The sequence below is a fragment of the Pecten maximus genome, chromosome 16 (genome assembly GCF_902652985.1).
Source record: "Pecten maximus chromosome 16, xPecMax1.1, whole genome shotgun sequence".
In the NCBI taxonomy this organism is placed as follows: Eukaryota; Metazoa; Mollusca; class Bivalvia; order Pectinida; family Pectinidae; genus Pecten; species Pecten maximus.
The window spans coordinates 7637454-7663436 of record NC_047030.1 but is presented as its reverse complement, the minus strand read 5'-3'; the positions used below and the strand labels follow the sequence as shown (position 1 = coordinate 7663436).

Below are 25983 nucleotides of genomic sequence, written 5' to 3'. Positions count from 1 at the left end.
TTTTCCAAAACAATATAGAAATTTTGAAATGACAAGGACACAACTAAATTAGCTATCAGTAGTCGGCTTTTAATGACAGGTATATATATGTACCAACCAGGTGATAGCTAGTGTGACACTTTGAATGGAAATGACGCACAGAAAAAATAGATATCTAAACACAGCCAGTCAGTAAACTCTATCACGGAAGATCGTCATTACAGATCGGGGATGTACGGGATTGTCAAACGTGAGCCCTGTCAATTCATTCCACAAGTTTATACATCATTGTATAACCACCCATTCACAATAAAATAAAATCCTTAATTTTGTAATCTGTATACGGGTAACACAACATAATCTTAATAATCTTATCAAACATTTTAATAGAGCATCTGATAATTTATTGGTATATTTTGTTTAACGTCCTATCAACAGCCAAGGTCATCTGATAAACAGAATCTCAACCCTGTTTGAATTCAATCTTAGTCTAACTTTCTTGATATGAAACATTTTAATCAAAAAAGATAAACATGATTTCAAACTTTTTTGAATAAGTCTTAGAAGGACGAACCAACTGCATGATGTCCCTAACATCACTGAGGAATCCTAGAAGGATGAAACAGCTGCATGATGTCTCTAACATCACTGAGGAATCCTAGAAGGACGAAACAACCGCAGGATGTCCCTAATATGAGTGACGAGTCCTTAAAGGACGAAACAGCAGTATGATGCAAATTAAGTCATTTTGGCACTACTCTATCTAACTAACAACAAACAAACAACAAAAACAACAACAAACAAAAAAAACAACAACAAAGAACGGTATCTATAACCATAATTCTAACTTAAAATCGATGAAAAGAGATTAAAACATGAACAAATATATAGATTTGTACGGATACAATGTACAAGGAGAATAAGACCAGATATTCCGGGAGACTAAGCGTCTTCTCCTTTATTGAGGTCAAGTCTGGGTAACCTCACATTCTCAAAATGAGAATTAGTATAGTAACCACATAATTACTAGGAAGATAAAAAAAATATCGAGCATGTCTGATCAACAATCACCGGGCATGTCTGATCAACAATCATCGAACATGTCTGATCAACAATCATCGTACATGTCTGATCAACAATCATCGAACATGTCTGATCAACAATCATCGAGCATGTCTGATCAATAATCATCTTATATGTCTGATCAACAATCATCGAACATGTCTAATCAATAATTATCGCACGTCTGATCAATAATCATCGCACATGTCTGATCAACAATCATCGGACATGTCTGATCGACAATCGCCGAACATGTCTGATTAACAATCATCAAACATGTCTGATGAACAATTATCGAACATGTCTGATCAACAATCATCGAGCATGTCTGATCAACAATAATCGAATATGTCTGATCAACAATCATCGAACATATCTGATCAACAATCATTGAGCATGTCTGATTGACAGTCATCGAACATGTCTGATCAACAATTATCGAATATGTCTGATCAACAATCATCGAAAATGTCTGACTAACAATCATCGAACATGTCTGATCAACAATCATCGAACATGTCTGATTGACAGTCATCGAACATGTCTGATCAGCATTCATCGAACATGTCTGATCAACAATCATCGAACATGTCTGACCAACAATCATCGAACATGTCTGATTGACAGTCATCGAACATGTCTGATCAACAATCATCGAACATGTCTGATAAACAATTATCGAACATGTCTGATTGACAGTCATCGAACATGTCTGATCAACAATCATCGAACATGTCTGATCAACAATCATCGAACATGTCTGATCAACAATCATCGAACATGTCTGATCAACAATCATCGAACATGTCTGATTGACAGTCATCGAACATGTCTGATCAACAATCATCGTACATATCTGACTCTCATAAATACACAAATACATAATTCTACTAAGGGACACAACTCGCAAACAAAGGTACATAACTCGTAAAATCCATCATAAATACACAAATACATAATTCTACTAAGGGACACAACTCGCAAACAAAGGTACATAACTCGTAAAATCCATCATAAATACACAAATACATAATTCCACTAAGGGACACAACTCGCAAACAAAGGTACATAACTCGTAAAATCCATTGTCGTTACATATCTATACGATAACGCAACACAGTAATCTTCCGTCCTCTTTCCTTCGTGGCGCTTGATGGCAGACGGCTCATAGTTTGTTGCTCTCCCAACATTGTTTTTCAGGTGTTTGCTTTGACTATCTGGTCATATTTTTGTAACGTCTGCGTGCTTTTGCCCATCTTCCCTCTTGTTTACAATTATTTTGAATTATTATAATGTTTTGAGTCTTTTTGGCCGGTTTATTTACATTGCACGTGTGCGGGCGGTGTACCACTTGGCCCGCCATTGTTTGTATCGGTTTGATGCTGTCTTCATCGTTTCCGGTTTGCAATGCATGTGAAGTTCATTATGTTTTACGTACGCTGTACTTTATAGTTTGTTTTTTGTTGTTGTTTTGTTTTTGAGTTATTTTTACGTGTTTGTTGTTTATTTACAAACTTTGTTTTTGCTTGAAAGTTTGCCTCGCTCAGGACAACGGCAATGGCTGGCTTACGGCTGTTCCTATTTCTATAGAAACCGGGACCCACATGATGCGTGCCCTCAATGTCGTTCTTATCACGAGGATTCGCCATGTGAATTTTAATTGTTTGTATGACGACCCTAATGACTTTTTTCGGGCATCCAAACAACATTCTACTTCCCGTAGAAATGTTTCTCACGGCTCCGAGTTGTTACTATCTCGGGAGCTCTCGTCTCTACAAGTTTGCGTGTCGTGATCAGGGGTAATCCTTCTTGTTCAAGAGCTCTACCCTGGTTTAGCACAGCCAAGGTTCGCATTGGCTGAGAATTCCCGTAATATCGAGCTTGCCGTTAATTCGGCAGGGACTTCTGACAGGTAAGTCAGTGGATCAGGTGGTGTTAAGCTCTAAGAGCACCACAAGATGGAGAGACTGCTACGTCTATCCTAAACTGACAGTTCGTCCGTATAGGGTTTCCGATGTGCCTGAGGGTCGGATTTCCGAGACAGAACAGGCCGACAACCAGAACAGGATGACCTCTGCCCTGAACGGGGCATTGAGAGCTATTGAGAGTTGTCTTTACGTTCAATGTCTCGTTTTCGGCGTCGAAGAACCACCCAATCGATAATTTTTACGTTCCTGGTTATTTACTGTCCCCTTTTCTGGGTTCAAAAGTTCAAAAGAATTGGAAGGAGAACTCAGTTATATTGGTGAAGGGATTCGGTCTGAGAAAGCAAGCGCCTCGCAGAGTACAGCGCCTCCTTAGAAGAAGGTAAAACCTTTGGCTTCGAATTCGTTTGCTCAGCCTAAGGCTAAGAGTTCGTTCAATAGCAACAAGGGCCCTTGGGGCAAGAAAAAGGGTTCCTCTCCTTGGTCCTTTCACGCGACAACTTTGTTCGGGAGGAGTGCAGTCCACCCGTCCAAAACACTGGCCCATCGCCCGCAGAATCAGACTTCAGCTTGGCAGATGACTCTCTTGCAGGTAAAAGCTTGATCTGCCTTGGCCAGATCTTCTGTTCACCACTTCTAAGAATAATCGTTGGCAACGTTTGTTTCTCTGGTCCCAGAACCAGAGGCTTTGGCCGTAGATGCTCTATCTCTGGACTGGGAGGGGATGCATGCTTATGTGTACCGTTCCTTCAATCTTGTAAGCATGGTGTTCGGTGAACCATTACTCCCTTCTCCTGATAGAAACCCTGTGCCCATGGCAGCTTTGGTTTCTGTAGCTGTTGTCATTGCTGGTGGAAGGTCCCCTGATTTTCCACTCGGAGCAAATCTCCTTCGCCAGCCTCGGTCCTGGACGATGCATTCTTGTCAGGAGATCCTCCACTTTTACGCATGGGAGGCCTCGTTCAGGAAGGATAGAGAAGTGTCATTTCGCATCGCTCAATCGATTAAGTATTCCTTTTCTGCTGTCCATTAATCATGATGAAAGATCCTCTGTTATTAGTGTGTTGGCAGGAAAGTTGATCCGTTCAAAGGCATCTCTCCAGGTGATTGCAGATTTCCTTCTCTAAATATTTAGGTTTGCAATCTCGCCCCAGCACGATTGGTGTCTGGGTTGTTTTGCCGTCTTTCTGGGCTGGCTTGCTTCGAGTCTCCACTAAGGTATGAAGAAATTGAGTTTCTTTAGTAAAACCAATTTTCATGAGGTAATACTTACCATGACTATCGAGTCCCGCCCTTTATTACTCCTTTTAACTTCTCATCCTGGCTACCCCTTCGGCTCCATAGCTGTTTTCACTCTGTTGCATCATCGTATAGATACAGTAATTAACACTTCAAATATTATATAGCGACTTCAATAAATTCCAAGGTTAGATAAATTAAGGTATGTAATTGAAAACTGTCAATGTGTAACTCTGTAAGATAGTCAGTTTCCTACTGTGATGTCACGCTTTTCACAGTCCTCGTTTAATTGATTTTGGGTTTCATTTATGGTTTCGGTATTCTTTGTTGTTTTTCTAGGAGACTGAAAAGATCTTCCATATACGGAAAATGAGAAATATATCAGAGTCAACGTTGATAGCATATTAGCATTCAACATCCACATAAGATCAACAAAGCCGATTCCAAGTTATTTATTGTGGTAACAAATAATTGGATGCATGAGCTTGGAACACATGTACAGGTCTATATAAAGGTCAGCTGATACCAATTTTACAGTTTATTGTAACATACATGCACCATCCATGTTTGAGGCTCTTTTTTGTTAAACCAATAAAATCAAAATTAAAAAAAAAAAAAAAAATTATTCACCAAGTTGATTCTAGGAATGGAAAAGTTTTGGAAGTCTGATGGAGGTCAGCAAGTATGATCCTGAAATTTTTAACTTCATTTGTAACACAGATAATACCTCAATGATCTATAAGCTCAAAATATTTAAAGAAAGATTCTTTCTCCATCGAACAGTAGATTGATCGAAAAGATTACCACTGGAGGTTGGGAATGTCACAAATTATCCGAGCGTCCAAATCTAGTTATGACTTCATTGGAGATCAACCAACATAACGTATCTCACCACTGTAATCTTGAAAGTAGGTCAAGGTCATTCATTTGAAGAAATATGGTAGCTCTTCATCCCAGCATACTGTTTACATAATATGGAACTGGCTCTCCTGGTTATCAAGAATTTATATAGATATGTTGGTAATTTCTACATGTCCAACACGACGACTGTTTGGTTATTGAGAAGACATTTAACAATAATAACAAATTCCATCCCCTATGACCTTTATTAAACAATTAAGATTCATTAATTTCAACAAATATGGTTGTCTTTCATTTCACAATGCTACTGGCATATCATTGGCTTTGGAGATGTGGTTATTTTGAAGAAACCATTCAAAGATAGTGTCTCATTTGACCCCGTGACCTCGGACAAGCTTCTGGTCCAATTTTATCATGACCATGACTTCCTGGCTATGATAGATTTTAAAGACATTATTACACTTTATCTCTGTAGTTGTTTCAAACTTTCAGCTTATTTTAACTTGTGACCTTGAATGTGACCTTGACTACAGGTCAAGGTCATTCATTTGAACAGTCTATGCAACTCTTCATCTAAGCATGCAACTTTATAGTCCAATATCTAAACCCTGTGCCTTTTGGTTTTTTCAGGTCGTTTTAAGATTATAACACATTTGCCCCATGTGACCCATTCTGATCAATCAGAACTACGTCCCTCCTTTCACTTTGTCAATAACAATAGCTTGAATGTCTGACCTTACCAGTAGATACAGGTTATTCTCTTCAGCACAATATCTTTGAACTTGGCATTTTGGTTGATTAGAAGTTGTTCAAACAGACACACTTGACCAGTATAACCTAGAAAGTGGATCAATGTCGGTCAAATGACCAAACTTGGTACATGTCAGACCATAAACCCAGCATACTACTGAACAAATATCCTGGCTTCTTCGCTATGAAGACATTGTTTAAATATTTGACCCCCATGGTCTTGAATGCAGGTCAGGGTCATTCAGTTGAACAAACTAGGTAGCTATTCATCAACATCATGGCGACCTTGAAGCAGAACTAAGAGCAAGACATTATAAGCTATTTTTACTTTGATTTCTGATTGTGACCTTGTCCTTGAGTTTCATCGCAATACACAATGTCCAGTAATGCTGTATATGTGAATGGTTAAAGCAAGATATTTTAATAATGAAGTTTTTGAACTCAAGCTGTTCATATCAGTTAGCCTCTGTTGATGAAGATTCCTGTCAAAATCTACATCGTAGAATATCATAGATTGTTTTTTTAAACATTTGAAAAAATAAATACATTTAATAAATCAATTATGACCTTTGACCTGGACTCGTGAGCATGGCAAATGGACAGACAACTTCTGATCACCATGCTAAGTCAGAAGTAAAACATGGAATGATAATTCAACAAGAATTTTTTTTTTTTCAGTTTATTTTTTGTAAAATTTAGGTGTACAACTTCTTGAGACAGAATTTTCTTCCATTTTTACAATAATAATACATCTCTATAGGCACACTCAAACAAAACAGCCATACTATATACAACAGAACCTCTGCTTACCGACCACTCCTCTATACTGACACAAACAAATCCCTGGATTACTTCAGTATTATAATGAAAATCAACATTTATCAAATGTTTCTTAGCCGTAACTTGTAACTGGTCGGTATAAAAAGGTTCTGCTGTACTTTGGAATTCTAAGTGTTTGGCCACTACACACATGTGAAAAGGTACAGTCGTGCAGGAAAAAGTATTCTAGCCACACAATTGGTAATCGCCATGGCAACCGACCGAATCAGAAACTAGTAAATTTAATTTAATTTAGGAGAAAAGTCAATGTGTGAAGTTCATTTATCAACAGGGAGGGACAAAAATGATAATTAATAAATATTACAAACACATAATTAAAAAAAAAAAAAAAAAAAAATCCATATGATTGTACAACAGCAACAAATCAGGCAGTGTTTGAAAAGATTGAATATGGACAATGTCCGACATAAATTGATTTGGTCGTTGAATAGTTTTTTAAATATAACTTACAATAAGATTCATCAGACCATGACCTGGATTACATATAAGCATTCATTAAAGGCTTTTAGTACGAGACAGTATCCGATTGGTTGCATATATGCCCTATATGCAAATACAGTCAGATTCAACAATTATACCAGAATCTGTGGTCATTCATGCATGCACATTCTTCAAATGCTTGTCATTGATTCAGGCTAGCATATACAAATCAAACATTTTATACGTCATGAGTATTTTCTTTAATAAATTGGATTTCATTTTCTTTGTAGAAAGCAAATTAAATTTTGCTCCAATATGTATATATATTTTCTAATCAGAAATAGGAATGCTAAAATGCACGAGATTGAGATTCAAATATTTCATGATTGTCAATTTAATATGAACGGTGACTGTGTTAATATCAAACAAAATAACCCACTAACTTGCTCATCGTATTAAATATTCAATTATTATTTTCTAAATATTGTACATTTAATTTTCTTTTGATAAAAAAAAAGAAGTACAAAAATGACCTCTTTAATTTCCCTTGAAATCATAGGTTATTTTTTTAATTTGATAAAATAAAAACTATTCATTAAAGTACCATTTAAGCCAAAATCAGACATGCAAAAAATTTCTGAAAAAGCACCATAGCAAATTTAAAATATAATAAAAAAATCTACATATATCATGACAACAGCACTTAATAACAATTTCCCAAGATCAAAGGAAACAAAAATAAAATATGATGATAATCTTCAAGTTCTCCTTGTATATCGGGGACTGCAAGGTAGTCCTGATAGGGTAACTTTAAAAAAACATAAAATATATCCGTTGATTACAAAATTGTTTCAAAAACTGTGGAGCAAACAAAGCTAGCTGCTTATGAAACAGCTTGTGAGTACACCCAGAATACAGTTCAACAGTGTTTTATATACAAATAATCACAAATTATCTATAAACATTTAAACCTGGTCCCTCATATTGTAGTTGGGGAAATAGAAGCAACAAATTCACTTATATACATATAAATTAATGTAGTTTGTACACATGGCAGGAGGGTTATAAATCACAGCTGGTCCGGGAAGTATATGGCAGCTTTTAGAATATATTTACAAACATATATCTCAATTTTGTATCATTTTTCAACCGTGTCTGGCAGACACCAAGGAATTTCATTAGGCATTTTTACCTGTAATAAGCCCATGTATCTATAATTAAAATAACAATCTTGTCTTTAACAGATTTGAACATTGATGGATGACATTTCTGAAATGTCTAAACTTGTATACATTTCTGTTTTTAAACAGTATACCTCTGGGACTTTTTACAGGTAAAATATATTACTTCACTAGAGAGTAACAAAATGGGAGATAACTCTTTATGTAAAATGTTTTCCCCCGATCCTGGTCAATGTGAAGATAAGTATATTTTGAATGTAATAGGAAAATATTCACTCGGAAATATATTCTTAACAATGTTTTCATTTTAAACAAATCTCTATCAACAACTTAGTATATCCAGGAATGGAATCAATATTTGAAAACAAAAACATTGACTTTCATCTTTTAACCACAAATCTTTTTTTAAAAAATTGTGAAATTTAACAAAATACAGGAATGTAATTGAATGTTGCTCAAACAAAGATTCAACTGATCAAAATGTCCCCTAGACATCCGTAACAATAACAGATTCAAAATCAGAAATTTTAACATTACAAAATATATTCTGATGGAATGAATTTGTTTTAGAATTGGTCCATATTTTTAACAAGATTTGCATCTCAATAAAATGACTTGTATCCAAATAAATCTGTTCGTTATATATTCTGGAATCACTAAAAGCATTTTCATAATCAGACATAATTATAATTAGAATGAATTTATCTCGAAATGTCAGAAAAATCTCAAAAATTAGCATGACTAGTGTAAACTTTGTAACTGCCAATTTCAAAAAATAAATTACGATGATATATAAATGCAGATACCGCATGTTTTCACATGACAGTCTGTTTGGTCTATAAATAGATGAAGATGCTTTTTTTACAATGTCCATTAAAATCACGATGAACAAGCCAGTTGAGTCGGAGTTGGTGAACGGTTTACAAACTCGGGTTCTGGTACAACTACACTGTTGTAGAAACCATTGTGGATGGGAGTTGTCTTCCCTTCATCATTATTATTTGATACAATTTGTTGATTGAGACAGATTTTCTTCATTTGAGGCTCATCATTATTGTCTATTTCTTCTTCAATGTCAGAATCTTCCTCTGCCATGTCCAGTTTATCGGTCCGATCCATTTGATGATCAAGGAGCGGATGTTGCTGAATGTCTCCATTCAGAATTCCATGGGAGAGTCCAGAATCTGTTGCCTTTCCGATGAAGTTACGAATCTCCGAGAAGTAAGACTCGTCTTTCTCATCTAGATCAGGTTCATTGACAGGAGAGTCTATAACATTAGGGCCTTCCGACTCGTGTTTCTTCAAATGACGGTCAAGGTTTGTCTGCTGACCAAAGCAGCGGTCACAAAGTGGGCATTTGAAGGGCTTTTCTTTGTTGTGAATATTTCTCACATGTCGCTGAAGATTGGAGGAAATACTAAAGGATCGCTCACAGTATTTACATTTGTAGGGCTGTTCCCCAGTATGTGTTCTCAGATGACGGGTCAGATTCGCTGACCTTGGGAAAACTTTTCCGCAGAATTTACAGGAGTATCGTTCCTTAAGTTTGTTGGCAGGATATGAAAATTGCTCCGGAAATTTATCCATTTTTAAAATGGGAGACAATGTTTTGTCCATGTTTTCTGACTTCATTCCATATGGGCTGATGGGTGAGCTTATAAAAGGAGAACTTGTAATAGGAAACCTTGCATATGGCATATACCTAGCATTTTCTTGTAGGCACTGGCTAAGTTTTTCCTTGTCCATCCGCAGGGTCTGCTCATAGAGAAGCTGATTGGGGAACTGTGGGTATGCATAGTGAAGCTTTGATGACTCAGGAGTCACTAATGCAGACCTCATTTCTCCAAAAATGTGTGTTTTCCTAGTGTCAATGGGGCTAACCTCCTTAGGCACCTTCTGTGTAAGGTCTAGAGGTTGTTCGCCATGTGTCTCTGAAGATTTCTCTTTCAGCTGTACAGGTAGGTCCGGTGAGGACATGGCAGACCGACTTGATTTTGACAAATCAAATGGAGTGTCCTGTTCCTCGGGTGACTTTTCCAATACAGGACTCCTAGTGGGTGGTGACCGTGGTGACTCCTGCGAGACAGGTTCTGAATGAAGTTTAGCTGGAAGAAAGCCAACTGGTCTTGGAGATTCCATTAAGATGGGTTTTTGATGACGGCGTACGCTGCTTTCACTCTCAGCATCAGAAGCTGAACTTCCATCATGTTCACTTGATGAACTCAAGGGAGAGTCGCTTGGTTCTGATCCAACAGAGTTCTTTCGGAACCTCTCTTCCTTTAACATCTCTGGTTCTGATGAAAGGGGCCTTGGTGAAACTCTTGGGATAAAAGCTTTGCCTTCTGGACTTGTGGCATGACCAAGTTTGGATGGGTTCGACGGAGACATTGGTGAGTTGTTAAGTGATCCAAATGGAAGATGAGATCCAGGGAACACGGGGTAGGAAGCTCCAAGTGGAGGGTAGAATGGATAAGGCGGTCGGTACATCCCCATTAGTAGAGCTGGATTTAAACTGCTGGCAGGACTTCCAGCGTTGTGCAAACTCATTGGCGAAATCTTATCCGCAGAGAAAGGCATGTGCATACCGTTACGGAGGGCTCCCTCACAGAATCGCTTGTGCTTGCTAAGTGAAGTGACTGTGGAGAAAGCCTGGCCGCAGTCTTTACATTTGATCTGCTGGCGACAATCGGCGTGCATCCTCTTGTGGCGACAGAGGTTGGAGAACTGTGTGTAGGCTTTAAGGCAAACTTCACACTGAAATGGCTTTACACTGCTGTGGATATGCTGGTGCTGTTTTAGTCCACTGGAGGTTGCGAATGTTTTCCCACATTCAGTGCATGCATGACAGCGCGCTCCCACATGCTGGGCTCGGATGTGACGCTGAAGATTGCTTGGGTCAGTGAAGATTTTATCGCAGTTCTCACAGTTGTAACGTTTCCCGGAGTCATGGGATATCTGGAAAATATGAATTATTATAGAATAATAATAAAATGGAGAAGAAACACAAAAATTGTCATTTCAACAGTTTTATGGTAAGAAAAATAAATAAATCTAAGCATTTCACAAATCTGTTCCATGAATTCTAGTAGTTCTTATCTACATTAGAAAATTATACAATAGGTTTTTAATGCTAGATGTAATTCAAAAGAAATCTTGAAATTTAAAATTTCAGCCTTACTTCTTAAACACCAAACTAAGCATACTATGTAATTCATTTTTAAGGTTATAGTAGGAAATATCAAAATTTAAATGCAATCAATCAGTTTAGATGCTAATTACTAAGATACTAACCTGATGACGGATAAGGTTGGACCTCCATTGAAAACTTCTGGGACATTCCTCACATTTAAATTCTCCTTCCATCGAGTCATGTTCTACATGATCATCTCCATCATGGAGGCTGAAAAATATAAAAGAGAAAATCTATTAAAATCATGATTTAATATTGATGAAGAAATTATACAACTGATATGTATCAAATATAAATTAATATTTTGCAAAAAAATTCTAAATCACTGATGACTTTTTAAGTGTGGATATTATAAATGAAATGCTGATAATTTTAAGTCCATCCCTAGAAACATGACACAACCCATATACAGATATTAAACGGCTACAGTTGTGTCACAGACAAGCACGTACAGTACCATCAATGGATTGTCACTACTTAAAAGTGGAAGTCAAAACCGTGATTACACACGACATGCAACACAAACAGTGAACCCTGATCCCCACAGTTTAACTAGATATATCTGTGAAGGGTGTTCCCTTCTCACCGAGGCCAGGGTCACCTGAGGCCAGATTCTAACGTTACAAAGAATTTTATCATTATTTTGCACAAGGCATCTTTAATTAGGTAACAGTGAACCAGGAAATAGCTGGCAATCTTAACCAATTCATTCTTTCTAACTGACACAACTAATTTTAAACATGATACGACCTGACCGTTTTCTCCTCTTTTGAATGTATATCTATAATTCAGGGGTTCCTATTACAATCAGTACACTCACTCATATATACAAACACTGTTTTTTTCCTCAGACAGAAATTCTTTACCAATATTTGTAAAATTCTCTGAACATTTGACATTATTTTCCTGAATAATGATTTTGTTATGATAGTAAATATCTTTTCCCTAATTTTAACAACAAATGTCACGGATATCATTTAAGTAATGCTATTAGTTGAATATTTTTGATCTTAGATAAGATATATGTGATTTTAATTTGTTCTGTAGGTTAATTAAGAAATCAATTTACTCTCTTCCAACTGAATGAAGTGCTGATCGAGTGATAGTGATAGATATCTACCGAATTAAATCTAACGAAATCCTATTATAAATAAAAATCAATAGATTTGATGATTTTATGGTAAATGAATATATAACATTTTTAATGAAAACATAATTGATTTTTTCCCCTAATTGACACACTTGGCTCACCGCTTTAATAATAATAAATGTTTTTTTATGGAATGATTACAGTGAATGATAACACTAATTTATTCCGATAGTCATCTGGCTATAACATTAACTAGATCTTTATCAATTAATATTGTAGTACATCCTGCTTGCTTTTAAAGCCATCACACCCAATGTAAAATATCATAATTAGGCTGACATTCTAGAAAATATCTCATATTTACTGTTGTTTTTTTAACATATACTAGGAAACCTAAGTCCTAATTAGACTTCAGACTTTCTATCAACTATCACATATCTGCTGTTGTTTTAAAGATTAACGGTTAACACATTGTACCAGGAAATTTAGTTGAATACCAGTGTAAAAATATTTTCGGAAGTTTTTTTAAGGGTACTTGTAATCAATCATCTCAAGCATTAAGCACCTGTATATCAAACACAAACATCATAAAGACTAAGATTTAAGCAAGAAATTGATGATGAATTGATCTTCCTCAATCTTGTAGGAAGTACTGAGCAGGATTTTTGTTTGAGCCTCAGTTCAGACTGATTTTTATGATGAAATAAAAACCAACGCCCCAGACGGAAAAGACTTCACAATCATTATACACCGAATGACATTATCGAAAATTGATTTAAATCCCAAGCTTTTATCTGATCAGGATGACACGAATGATTCTTGATTTATGTCGATATGCAGGTGCCTGATACTTGAAATGAATTTTATAATATTGATTTTAGACATAAATGAGTACATCACGAATTATAGCATTTGTTTCAAAGGATTGTAGCGAATGTTATCAGAAACAAAAACCACTCCAAAGAGACAGATATGTCCTGTTACCATTAAACCAAATCAAACAATTCTGATTTTTCCGTATTTGTATAACGGATTAAATGATCTTTCGGACTGATCTTTATTAGTCAAAATCTGATAAATTTTGCATCAAATTTCTCCGACGTACTCTGAGAATATTTGCGATAGATATAAAGTACCTATTAAGTTACAAATACCTAACATCCATGGTAATAACATGTACACTATGATAGCAGTAAAAAATCATTGAGTATATAGACATGCACTTTGTCCGAGATAAGGCTATCTCTAGATATATTTAAACTATGGGATTCCTTAAAACTGTTGTATTTGATTCAACTACACATGCACTGATTTTTCTCATGTGAAGAGATACTTCAAACTAAAAAATAAGAGTTCTTCACTGTTTCTATGTAGTAAAAGATTAAGAAAATGCACACAGCTTTTTTACCTGTTTGCACAAACGTCTTAAGAAAAAGTACACAGCTTTTTTACCTGTTCTGAAATAAGGACTTATTTAAACCGCACTGACATTTCTAAGTTTTAAATTTCATTTATTTTTTTTCTTGATTTTGATGAAATAAAATTTATCATTATTCACCTTAACAAATTTCTTAGAAGTATAATATTATTATTGAAAAAGTTTTTCTTATATGAATTTTTCAATAAAATGATGTAATCCAAAATAAATAGTTTACCTTATGCTGTCTTCATCAGATCGACTGTACTGGTCAGAATTATTGTCATGAATCTGTTGAGCAAGCTTAGTGCAGGCCATAGCTTGATGGCGCTTCAATGTTACGGCATTGCTGAAGACTTCATTGCACTCAGAACATTTGTAGCTAAGGTCTCCTGAAAAATACAAAACACAAAAACATTAGTTATAGGAAACCATTAAACAAAATGAAAAAATAAAAAGATTTGAAAACAAATATCATTTCTAACCAATGTGAACTGTTTTATCTTGAACAAAACCATTTGAAAATCATTGCACACTTCAGCCTGCCACTTTACATGATGAACATGTATTCCTTTCTTACCCGATAGAAATTGTCCAATAAAAATCAAATCCATTTCTATGAGATAAAGATGGCCGCTGCTTTGTGATAATTGCCCTAATTAATGGTAATCTGGTGGCTATAACTACACCCAAAGGCATCATTATAGTTCAATAAACCTCCTACTCTAAGGTCGGATCTTGTCAGTAAAATGTTCTCCCGGACCTCCAAAGTGATCGGAACACACTTTGTCTCATGTCCATTTTAGCTATTATCTGTAAAACTTCCAACTTAAGTGGTTAAGAAGCTGTTGTCAATCGCTCAGGTGAAAATTGTCCTGTGATCGTGTCAACTCCACCACTGGAGCAGTTGGGCAGTGAGTTTTGGATGAGCCATAAAGACAGCTCCCAGTCCGGATGGCACACAATAAAACTATCCTTTCAACTTCTTCTTGGGACAAATTTTAAATCTAAGTCAACAAAGATGACTCTTTTACAACCGTCCTCCCTTCCTGGATGAACATATGGTGGTACTTGGAATAGTTGTAAAACCATATATCTTTCTGACAACAAACTTCACGACACACTATTGCACTTTTTAATATCACTCCTGGTAAAGACATGATATTTGAAGTATGCCGATAAATAACTTTGCCATCCTTATAAAAAAGGGAAATTTAAAAGTTTTTGTCTATTACCTATGTTCAACATTGCTATCTCCTCAAAACAATTCTACATCATCTAACTTTATTTTCTTCTTTTGATGTATTAATCAGTCTTTTTAATCAACTGATAAATTAATATCTTGTTTAAATATTGTTTAATTTCAAATTTCCTATTCATTAAAATTGTTACAACAATTAAATTTTGTGAAATAGATTTAAAATTGTTAAAGAAAATTTAAATCTTTACTTTTTTTAAATATATATTTACTTTCAAGTGTAAAGCTTTATTTAATAATAATGCTGATCAGATGGACTTTTCAACAGACGAGATACAAGGAGTCATAATAAGAACTTTAGATGCAATTTAATTTACGTCATCTTTCCATTACGTGACTGCAGCTGCCCAGGATGAAGCGAGCAGTATGACTTTTGTTCGTGTTCACAGTTAAGTGAACGACAATGGACACCAGTAGAACAGATTACATTTTAACATTGTCTGCACGAGTCATCTTCTTGATTTCACAGAGATAAGAGTTTTGATAGAGAAAGCTATAAAGCAGATGAACTTAAATTTTATGAATAGACGCTGCAAAAATAAATAATAGGGATACAGAGAATGTTGGTCTAACGGTTTCAGTCCAAGCAGGTGTCAATGGCACCTCATACGTATTAGGAACCATTTTGTCTGAAAAGTTTGGTTTTCACAGGGTAGGTCCTCATTGCAGAACTCTTTTGTTTGTGGAGATCACAAAAGACAAGATGGCAGGCATCTGCTGCAAAGAGTGTGGACTAGCGAAAAAATTAACAATAGTTAAAATCAGGTACGGCACACGACTATTTGTATGAACGACAGACCGAAAGGGCTTTTATTAGAATATACGAGGGAACACTGTGCTACTACCCAAGCCATCCATTAGGCAAGAAGTGTGCCCCGGTATGGCAAACAATTTTCGCAAACATCTTGATATCAGCCACTGGTTGTGTAAATTTAAAAACATACAATAGAACTGACATATTGAATTGGAGATGTGTCCAACAGTTAAAAAGGCTGATATAATTGTCCACTAAATGACACAAAAACGAGGCTTTGGATGTAATCACTGCCTGTTAGATTATTTAATAACGGGTAGAACTATTGAAATGAGACATTGTCAAATAAGATTGATGTGAAGTGACAGCCCTCAAGCCACACATTGTAAACAAAGTCAATTCACTCTTTATTACTTCATAATAAAATCAAATAAAAAAATCAAGTGAATCTAAAGAAAAAGGGGCAAAACGAAGAAATAGTTTGAAATATTAATAATATTTAAACAATTTAATTAAATACTTTACAAAGCAAGTAATATTGATTTTATCGTTAGTTTTAATAAAATTTTAACAGTAGAATGAAAAAGACATTTCTTTTTATTTATTTGTATTAGTTTCTTTATTTTTTGAAGACTGGTACATCAAGGGTGTTTTCATTAATTTAAGTGGTTAAACGATTTTCCACTTTTCCTTGGTCCGCCAGTCACGGCTGATCTCCCTCTCTTGTGATACCCTCCCACTATTAATGATGCCCAGATATATACACTCTAATTACCCCAGGTGACAAGGGCGGGTAACTCTGGCAGCATGGCGGGACCACTTTCTGGGCAGCACTTATGGGATGGGGTGTTGACAGAGTACAAGAGTGTCAGTACTACATATATGTTATATCCATATCTGTTATTAATTAAGATCAATACTGCTTGGTGAGTTGTTTATTGGGAAGTTGATGATTCTCTGAGACAAGTGCCTCAGTTTAATGGGAGACCTTCCACCAAGTGTTGATAAGAGGCAGCCCTAATCAGGGCCCATCCCTCCAATTAAACACCAATCATCTATTCCTGTTCCCATGTAAATGTCATCAAGTGTCGTCAAAGATGCTGCTGAAGCTGGGACTCCTCATTAAGGAGGCTTGCTAAAACTGTGTTTTGAACTGTATAATGCGTCTAGATATATTTTAAGAAATACTAAATGTCAGTTTTGTGAAAGCGTTTTCTGTTGGTGCAAATTTTTTTGTCAAATCTTATGAGTTAAAAGATTCCTAAAATTATTTAAGACTTATCACTGGTGTAAATTATTTCAGTAAGATTAATTGTATTTAAAATCTTAATTACCGCAGCAGTTTTATTATATATAATTTCTCAGTAGCATATACTCCGGAAGCAGACAATTCTTGTACATAATTTGGGATACATTTTACACACAAACCGACAAATTTCCAGTATTTGTATCCCGGAATAACGTGGTTGGCTACAGAGTGGTATGAGCCACCTTAAGTGTCGCCATAACGATAAGACAGATAACGCCAGACATCCTGATAGGTCACCACTTAAAACTTTCAAATAATTAGAATTCGCAAGATGACATGGTGTTACTGTGGCTTATGGGTATGACAACGAGCTCGGTCAAGGAGGAACACAGTCAAAAGTCCACGTCTTCTGCAGTTTTCCGGATGCCAAGCAGGAGATAACTTTACCGGCTAATGTTTTAATTGTTTGCCGACAAGTAATTGAGTGTATGTCAAAGTGATCCGGCTACTGTTTTATCATGATTAGGGTAAATCCCAATTTTTTTTCTCTTAAACAATTATAATCCAACATTACTTATATACCATACATATAAATCCACTTAAACATGATGACAAATTTGAAGCTATCCTTGTAAAAATGAAATCTTTTCATAGAAAGATGATTTTAGAAATTATTTAAGTCTAAGAAAATTATCTTTTCATGGAAAATTTCTTATCAATTCATAATAGGTAAGCTGGTTTGATTCTTTTTTAAGAAGAATTAATATTGATATGAACATCATGTTTGAACGTTCCATTCTGGGAATTGGTGTGCAGATGTGGCCTAACCTAACCAGCACCTCTACAAAAGCCATCATCTGCCTTTGTTCAAAAGCAGGTGGTATCGAATCATTTTTATCATTCTTTTTTTTAATCTGCTCCTTTATATGTTGTTTTCGTTCTGTGTGATGGTCACTTCCATGACAAGGGATGACCGGTCAGTTGTGGTCACTTCAGTGTCATCAGTGGTCAAGCTATTTCCCATGGACATCAATTGATTATACACATTAAAAATTCAAATGAAATATTTCACATGAAAAAAAAAAGACCTATACTAGTAAAGAGGTTGGTCCTTGGCCATATCCTATTTAATTATAATGCATCCGACAATAGCCACTGGTCACTCAGTGGACACTACAATGCCAAGTGTCCAGTTCCTTTAGACTGACATAAACCGACCCTTCCCATGACCCTAAGATATGTCTTTCGCCAGGTCAAGATTGGAAACTTTAGCCACTGACCACTGGTTCAAACAGGAATTTTTTAAGGCTATTGTCCAGCATACAAAACAATCAAAGGCTAGGAGCTGCTATTTCTAACCAGCATTTCATATTATAATAATTCATAAATTTTCTGAAAACATAGCTTTTGTCCGGTCAAGAATTGAAGTCATGTTCCGAGTCCCTTTGTCCAGCAATGTCCACTAGTGGTCACTTCTCTGCATACAAAATTAATGGTAGCTTAGATCTAATTCTTTGCAAAAGTCTTTTTGCAAGGAAATAGTTGACAGGGGTATGACACTGCGCTTCAAACTGCAGCTGCCATGCTATTTATTTTCTCCAGTCAAATTGACCGATGGTCATTCAGGACTGACCAATACAAAAAATTGTATTTCCCTTGTTTTTTTATGATTGATTATAATTAAGATCGAATATATCAAAATTAGTTTGAAATTTCTAGATATAATTATTATATCTTTGAAATGGAAAATAAAAAAAAAGATTTTTGATTTATTACAAGAAACCTATGGATTTGATTGTGACAATGAATTATGTCTTTTTAAACTCTTATTAGGAAGTGTTTTACATTAAAATGACATCCTATTTAACCCTAAGTTTGAAAAAGGCAATCAGTATCTGTTGTTAGAAGTTAAATTAATAATATTGTTGGCTATTTTGTGGGAAATTTTTCAGCTCATCTCAAGATTTAATTAACTAAAATTGGACTCACAAATTGATGCTCATACAGCTATCATACATCAATAAAAATATTTCCACATATACTTCAGTTTAAAGCAAAAAACTTGTCTGAATTTTTACAGGCTAATTTAGATACAGTAAATCTAAATAATCTGGCAGTATTTCTGATGCCCAATAAATCAATCAAAGTTTTATCTGCTATTAGTATGAACTAACCCAGAGTTGTGTCGATCAAAATAGAATTTACCGGTGTTATATTGTACAAATTACATACTTCCTCATTTCAATTGAAATCCAATTACACTTTAACAATTAAAATCAATTCTATAATTCTCGTATTTGTACAGGGGCAGGAGAGTTGATCTGGTTTTGCTATATAAATCATGAGAAGTTTATCAAAAGGAAACTAATGTATTGTATTCTCTAAACTGTTGTAAGCATCAAGAGACTCTTAAGATTTGCTCAGAATCATACAGGTGAATTCAACCTGGTTTCCCAACCAGATTGTGTTTGATCGAAAGTCATTAGTGAACTATCTGCGATTATCCATGATTTCTCTTTATACCTTTTTGGCAAGGCGAGCCTCCGCCCTCCACTTGCCCAGGTGAACAGGGTACAGCTATATTATAGAAGAAGCAATGTGGTATTATCTTGTCCTATTTTGACTCACTCACAGTGAGGTTAGCCGGGTACCTTCAGGTGAGTTCGAACGTTTGTATTGTACCCGATTGTAAGCTTAACCAGAAACTTGTGTGTAAGAAGAATAGCGTGACTTTTAGCAATCATCCGTCACCCGATTTGACATATGCACAGATAAGGTCATAGGACTCCTGGTTTTATTCATGGCGGTTGACATCACTTGTCAAAATTTGTAAAGTCTTTAAACAATTTGCGAAAACAAATGAGGAATTTTAACTGTCCAGTGGTAGAAGGTTGCGAGTTTTTGACATGGAGTAAATGTGTACCATCTCCTAAAACATCATAAATCACACTCCCGGAACATTATACAAGTCATAGCTTCATCAGAACATGCTGGTCCCATCCACACAATACCAAATCATAATTAGGATTCCCAATTATATCGCCTCCCAACCTGGATCATTACAGATTCAGGAAATTCAGAAATAAAAATGACACCAGCAATTGATAATATTCATAATTATTTAAATATTTGTCAAAGTTCACAATTTTTCAATTAAGGATCATACACAACTTGATTTTTGAAAATTAGACAGTAAATGAAAATATTTCTCTCTGCATCAACAAAGTTATTGTTAATTAGTGATAAAGGCAATCAGACCACTCAGGTCCAGATGCTGGAAGAGATCCAAGATGTTATGAAACTTTTGCTGACAACCGGCTTTAGAAATTAACTGATTATTTTACAACAACCTGTTGAACTTTTTGTTAATGCTTTTGTAATTTGTTATATTTTATCATTACTATCCAAATGAAATCAATATTTTAACTTCCTCAATGATAATTTTCTTGAATGAAATCATCCAATGTCTGATGCTATTTCAAGATACAATTTTTAAAACGTATGTACTAAGGTTATGGACAAATGGTTAATTAATCCATTTTAATATCTTATCCTTGGAAAATTTGAAAAGACACTCGTTATACAACATTATTCAACAACTGCAAAGTGTATATTAATTAATGGCCATATTAATTAGTAGGACATTGTAAAACACTGTTCAGAGACCTAGCTACAAGCTCAAGTCTATCCTAGAACATTCTACTTAGTTAATTAGGAGACTTTCCACAAGTATGTATTATTGCATAGCAGTTCTAATTAGCAAGACAGTGGGAGACAATGTTCAGATACCTCCAACCCACCAGGAGGGTCTATATCAAAGTGTGGTCCTACTAATGAGATACCTGTGGTAGATCTAACAGTTTGCTATCTTTGTTAATCACCTGTCATTGTCAAAGCTTGTGAGAGAACGGTTATGAACAAACTGTCAAAATATTATGATTCAACTTTTCAATACCTTGCTAATTATCACTGTGAAAAAAACATGCCTTCCTTTTCTTTCCCTAAAATGGTTTACAATAAATAAAAAGATTCTAATTGATAGTATCAAGTGATTAATTAAAACCACTTTCTCCAGAACACTGTTCCATAATGCACATTGATATTGGTAGGACCATGGGCCAACATACATACATATAGTCCCTGATAAGATATTGGTAATATGTTTAAAAACGAAATTTACAGATTCCAGAGAATTAATCATATATCCACACACTTATCTATTAAATCCTGATATACCCAAAGATTAACTTATCACGTTTTTTATTGAGAAGACAGTGACTCAGAAACTTTCCTCGACCCATACACACAAAAACACAATCAAACACCATCTTACTTCAACCCACACAGAATTAGATACAATGACTACTAATAAATATCTATATCTAACAGCTGTGAGATGCACATATGACATGTGGGCAGTTAAATTAACCTTAAAAATAGAACCCAGACTCCCATTGAATTCCCCAAGACATATATAATGATCTTTATAATAATGAAATCCTTCCTATGAAGATATAGGAAAAGTCTTTAAGATTTTACAGCAAAATTCATTACAAAATCTGATTTTTTCCAGTGAAATTGATCCATATAATTTTTGGTTTAATTAAGGTGTAAATGAAGTACATATACAATTCTTCAGTTTTGCTAACATTTACATAATATTGATTTGAATATAAACATCTAAATTTAAAAGAAAAATGTCTTTGCAGATATGCTAACATACTTTCACACTTAAACAAATGTGCTAATTTTAATTAAAAGAATTTGTTACGAAATCACTTTCAAATAAATTATCAAAGTCTTAGGACATTTTTAAAAGTTGTAATTATTAGCTATAAAATAATTTCTTTAATTGATTTTACAGCTAAAATAAAATTGTAAAATAATCAAAGAATTAAAAGTGCCTACCTTGGTCAAGTTTTGCGTGGAAAGCGGCCAGAGAAGTATGATGATCAATTCCCTTTTCTGGATACAACGCATCAGTTGTGTAGAGTAACATTTCCTCGGCGGCGTGAATACTTCTCACTGTCCGGTAAAACACCTGTGTTTTAAAGTGAAGTACTTTTAAATAATCATCTCCTACTAGGCTAACTCCAAAGTGTATCACAGTCTATGTCGCTCGTAGGTATAGTCCTTTTGCTATCTGTCAGTCAGTTCCACACGAAAGATTACACCTCAAAAATCGTCTCGTTTAATTGTTCACCCAGAAATAATGAACATAGTATTAAAAACGGTAAGATAGTTATCAACTAAAAAATGCCTGCCCAAGTTTAACTCGCCAATCAATGATGAACCTCGCCAGTTTCACTTGGTTATGATCTATTTTCCTTTTCAAGTTGACTTGTCAATCACCCACGCACTGACATTTAAACACCGCCCATCTATTGATTACTTCAGCCAATCAGCAGTAGCTACCCGAACCACTTGCCTAAGCCCCGCCCACTCCAGTAGTGTAACAGTAATCCTCCTCGCTTTCACAAAAATGTCACAGGCACAAAGGAGCACTGTTGATTTGTTTACAGTAGGCTACCGGCTTTTTTTCTGTTTACAATAGGGTATTACACCAGTGTTTCGTCTGTTTGTTTATTTTTAAGACTATTCCTGACATCTACAAATTAGGAATTTAATTGTACTTGTTTTCAGCTAATGACCACACACTAGTGTCACACTGACAATATCTTAACTGTTAATAATCCACTCTCCCGGGAATCAATATATCCTAACTGTTTTCACGAGATGTTATGTTGAATACCCAAGCTTGACAATCTGAATATTACTTCCTTGAGATGTCAGTTCCATTTAATCTCCATAGAAAACAAACTATGGGATGACACTGATTTTAAAATCACAAGATATTGATAATTCTCAGGAAGATGTGGAGATTTTAAAGTGTGTCAGTTTTCAACCTACTTTCATGAGGCACCTGTTAGGTCTAGATCGTCAGTCTACTCCTGTCACTGTTACTTACAAGGATTAATTAATACTATTTCCTGAAGTCAAATCAGATTATCTACTTTAAGCAGAGACACACAAATAGATTTTAAATTGTCTCTTTTACAAGCACCTGTTAAGTATGAAAGTAAAAAAACTGTCCATGTAAGAAAACAACAATTTAAAAACAAAACCATATTTTCTTGGGGAAAAAATTGACTGATAATAAATTAGAATCATAGATGACCTTTACAAATTTAACAATTTGGTAATTATATAAATATTGATTTAAAATTCATAATCCCTATGATAAAATGGTTCTAAAACTAGTATACATCTACAAAATATAACCCATCTAAATAACTAAGGAATTCAACTTTCACTTGATATTAATATTTGATTTCAATTAATTTTATTTAACTTTAAAGTAACATATAAAATATCAAAACCAATCTTCTGTTTAGGGAATAAACTCTTAAGAAAGAATTTATAATTTATAACATCCCTCCAGGACCCTGGACTCATGTGCAGAAAGTTGATATAATTATTAAATAATAACATTTTTTGGGGATTTTTTCTTATAAATATTATATGGGGTAATTATTATCACTCTGTGTAAATTATATCAAATTACAAAAATATCAGGAATACAGTATAATAAATGAATCAATGTATATATGTTTCTGTGAGGATGTACTTTGGAGGGAAATCTATCATATATGAGAATGTGACAAGTGGAGTTTTCAGGAACCTGTCATTTGTTCACAGTGGACAAGTTTCTATTACAGGGAGACAATTCATGATTATGTCATGTCAAAGGTACCTCTTTGTTCTCCACCCACTTCATGATTAGGGACAGGGATCAGATCCCTATCCTAGCCTGACATCTGACCCTATGAACCTTAATCAGCTGATCAAGCCCTGCTCTGAGCACTCGTCAACACCATAGCACCAGACCCCTTCTGTTAAAAACCACCCTGTCACTCAGCTTTGCTTGTCAAACTTTGTTCAATAACCATATCAACCATTACCAAAAGTGTTTTCCGTTTTAATTTTTGTAAATCAAGTCTCATTTGAATTATAACTTAATTATATACATCAAGTTTTAATAAAGGAACAGTCAGAGACAGATAAATAATGAAGATGCTGGGAAGAGACAAGTATTTATATTTATATATTTACAAATATTAAAAAGTCTCTTAGGACTAATAGGTATTAGAAAAAAAAATGTACTGTACAAACCCCTGTACAGAGAGAACACCTGTCTATCATGGAAACATATGTACAGTAAACAAAGAGAAAACTAATGTCTATAATGAACTAATATGTAATATCTATATCACACCTGTACAGGAAGAACACCTGTCTATAATGGACAAATATGTACCATATATACCACATTTGTACAGAGAGAACACCTGTCTATTATGGACTACATGTAGTATCTATATCAAACCTGTACAGAGAGAACACCTGTCTATAATGGACAAAAATGTAGTATCTATATCAAACCTGTACAGGAAGAACACCTGTCTATAATGGACTACATGTAGTATCTATATCAAACCTGTACAGGGAGAACACCTGTCTATCATGGACTTCATTTAATATCTATATCATATCTGTACAGAGAGAAAACCTGTCTATTATGGACTACATGTAGTATCTATATCAAACCTGTACAGGGAGAACACCTGTCTATCATGGACTTGCAGATCTGTCCATATTGTCATCAATATAGGCAGTCAAGTTAACAAGTATATGACAACATATTTGACCTGAGTATTTCTAGAAATTTATCAACTTTCCCATCATTGATCCCGACATCTCTAAGACAACAGCCTATATGTCGTTCTACTTTGTGAGTATCACATTTAATCTTGAACATAATCTGTCCAATGATTCAAGACAGGACAATCTGGCCGTTTATCTCTGTGGGGATAATATTTGAGGACACTTGAACAAGGCAGTTGTGCACGTGTGAGGGAAGTGTCCCGGTCTTTGATTCTCCGTGATGACCACTTCCAATAAAACAATGCAAAGAGACCCATCTGTCTCCGACTCTTCAATTAGCCATTGTCATCAATAAAGGTTATATATAAGTGCCACTGCAGGACATGAAAGAATCAGAGGAGTGCCGAAATACCAGTAAATACTCCAAATGAAGTGTATGTTCTTTATTAATAGGCCAAGACTGGCTGATCGCATCCAAGACAAAAGACGGCTATTGCTGGTATTCAAATGCTTAATTGTTTTTTGTATAAATATTTGGCATATGATCGAAAAATTTTCAATATTTAATCAAATTTTAGGGTTTTAAGACAGATGCAATATGACTTTTTAAGAGAATCCTTGCTTTGATTTAAAACAGGATTCATTTGTTGTCAGATAAAGAAATATTTACATCTTGAAAGCTGTTTTTATTAAAAGTACATCAAAATGTATTATATTATATTCCAGGGTCATCAATAATAGTTAAATTTTTTATTATCACATAGATTTATTTTCTTTTTATATTGAAGAAGATCAAAATATCTGTAAATTTTTTCCCACCTGCATGTACATATATAATTAATTGATAGGTATTATCAATTAGCATAATGTGCATTATTGACAGGTAAGCTGATAGCTATACTTCAGGTTCAATTCCCTGTATTGTGGGCACTTTGTGTATAATTTACACAGTGATTTATAAGTACAATGTATATAGATGATACGATCATTTATAAAAGTATTAAATGCATGGTCATATCAAATTAACATTAAGGTTAGATTTTAGCCATAAAGAAAAGCATTAGGTTAACAAATCTAGACATCCCAGTAAAAACAAGCATACA

General features: G+C 34.9%; 1 protein-coding gene across 1 annotated transcript in view; it reads right to left on the bottom strand.

The window, feature by feature from the left end:
• Window positions 1-6479: 6479 nt before the first annotated feature.
• Window positions 6480-25983, bottom strand: part of LOC117344918 (histone-lysine N-methyltransferase PRDM16-like) — a 139887-nt gene continuing 120383 nt past the window's right edge. The window contains exons 4-7 of the mRNA XM_033907802.1: window positions 22124-22256; window positions 14193-14346; window positions 11549-11657; window positions 6480-11212 (exon numbers count right to left, since the gene is read on the bottom strand). Coding sequence (XP_033763693.1) covers window positions 9137-11212; window positions 11549-11657; window positions 14193-14346; window positions 22124-22256 — 2472 coding nt within the window. The 3' untranslated portion in view covers window positions 6480-9136. The remainder of the gene's footprint in view (window positions 11213-11548; window positions 11658-14192; window positions 14347-22123; window positions 22257-25983) is intronic.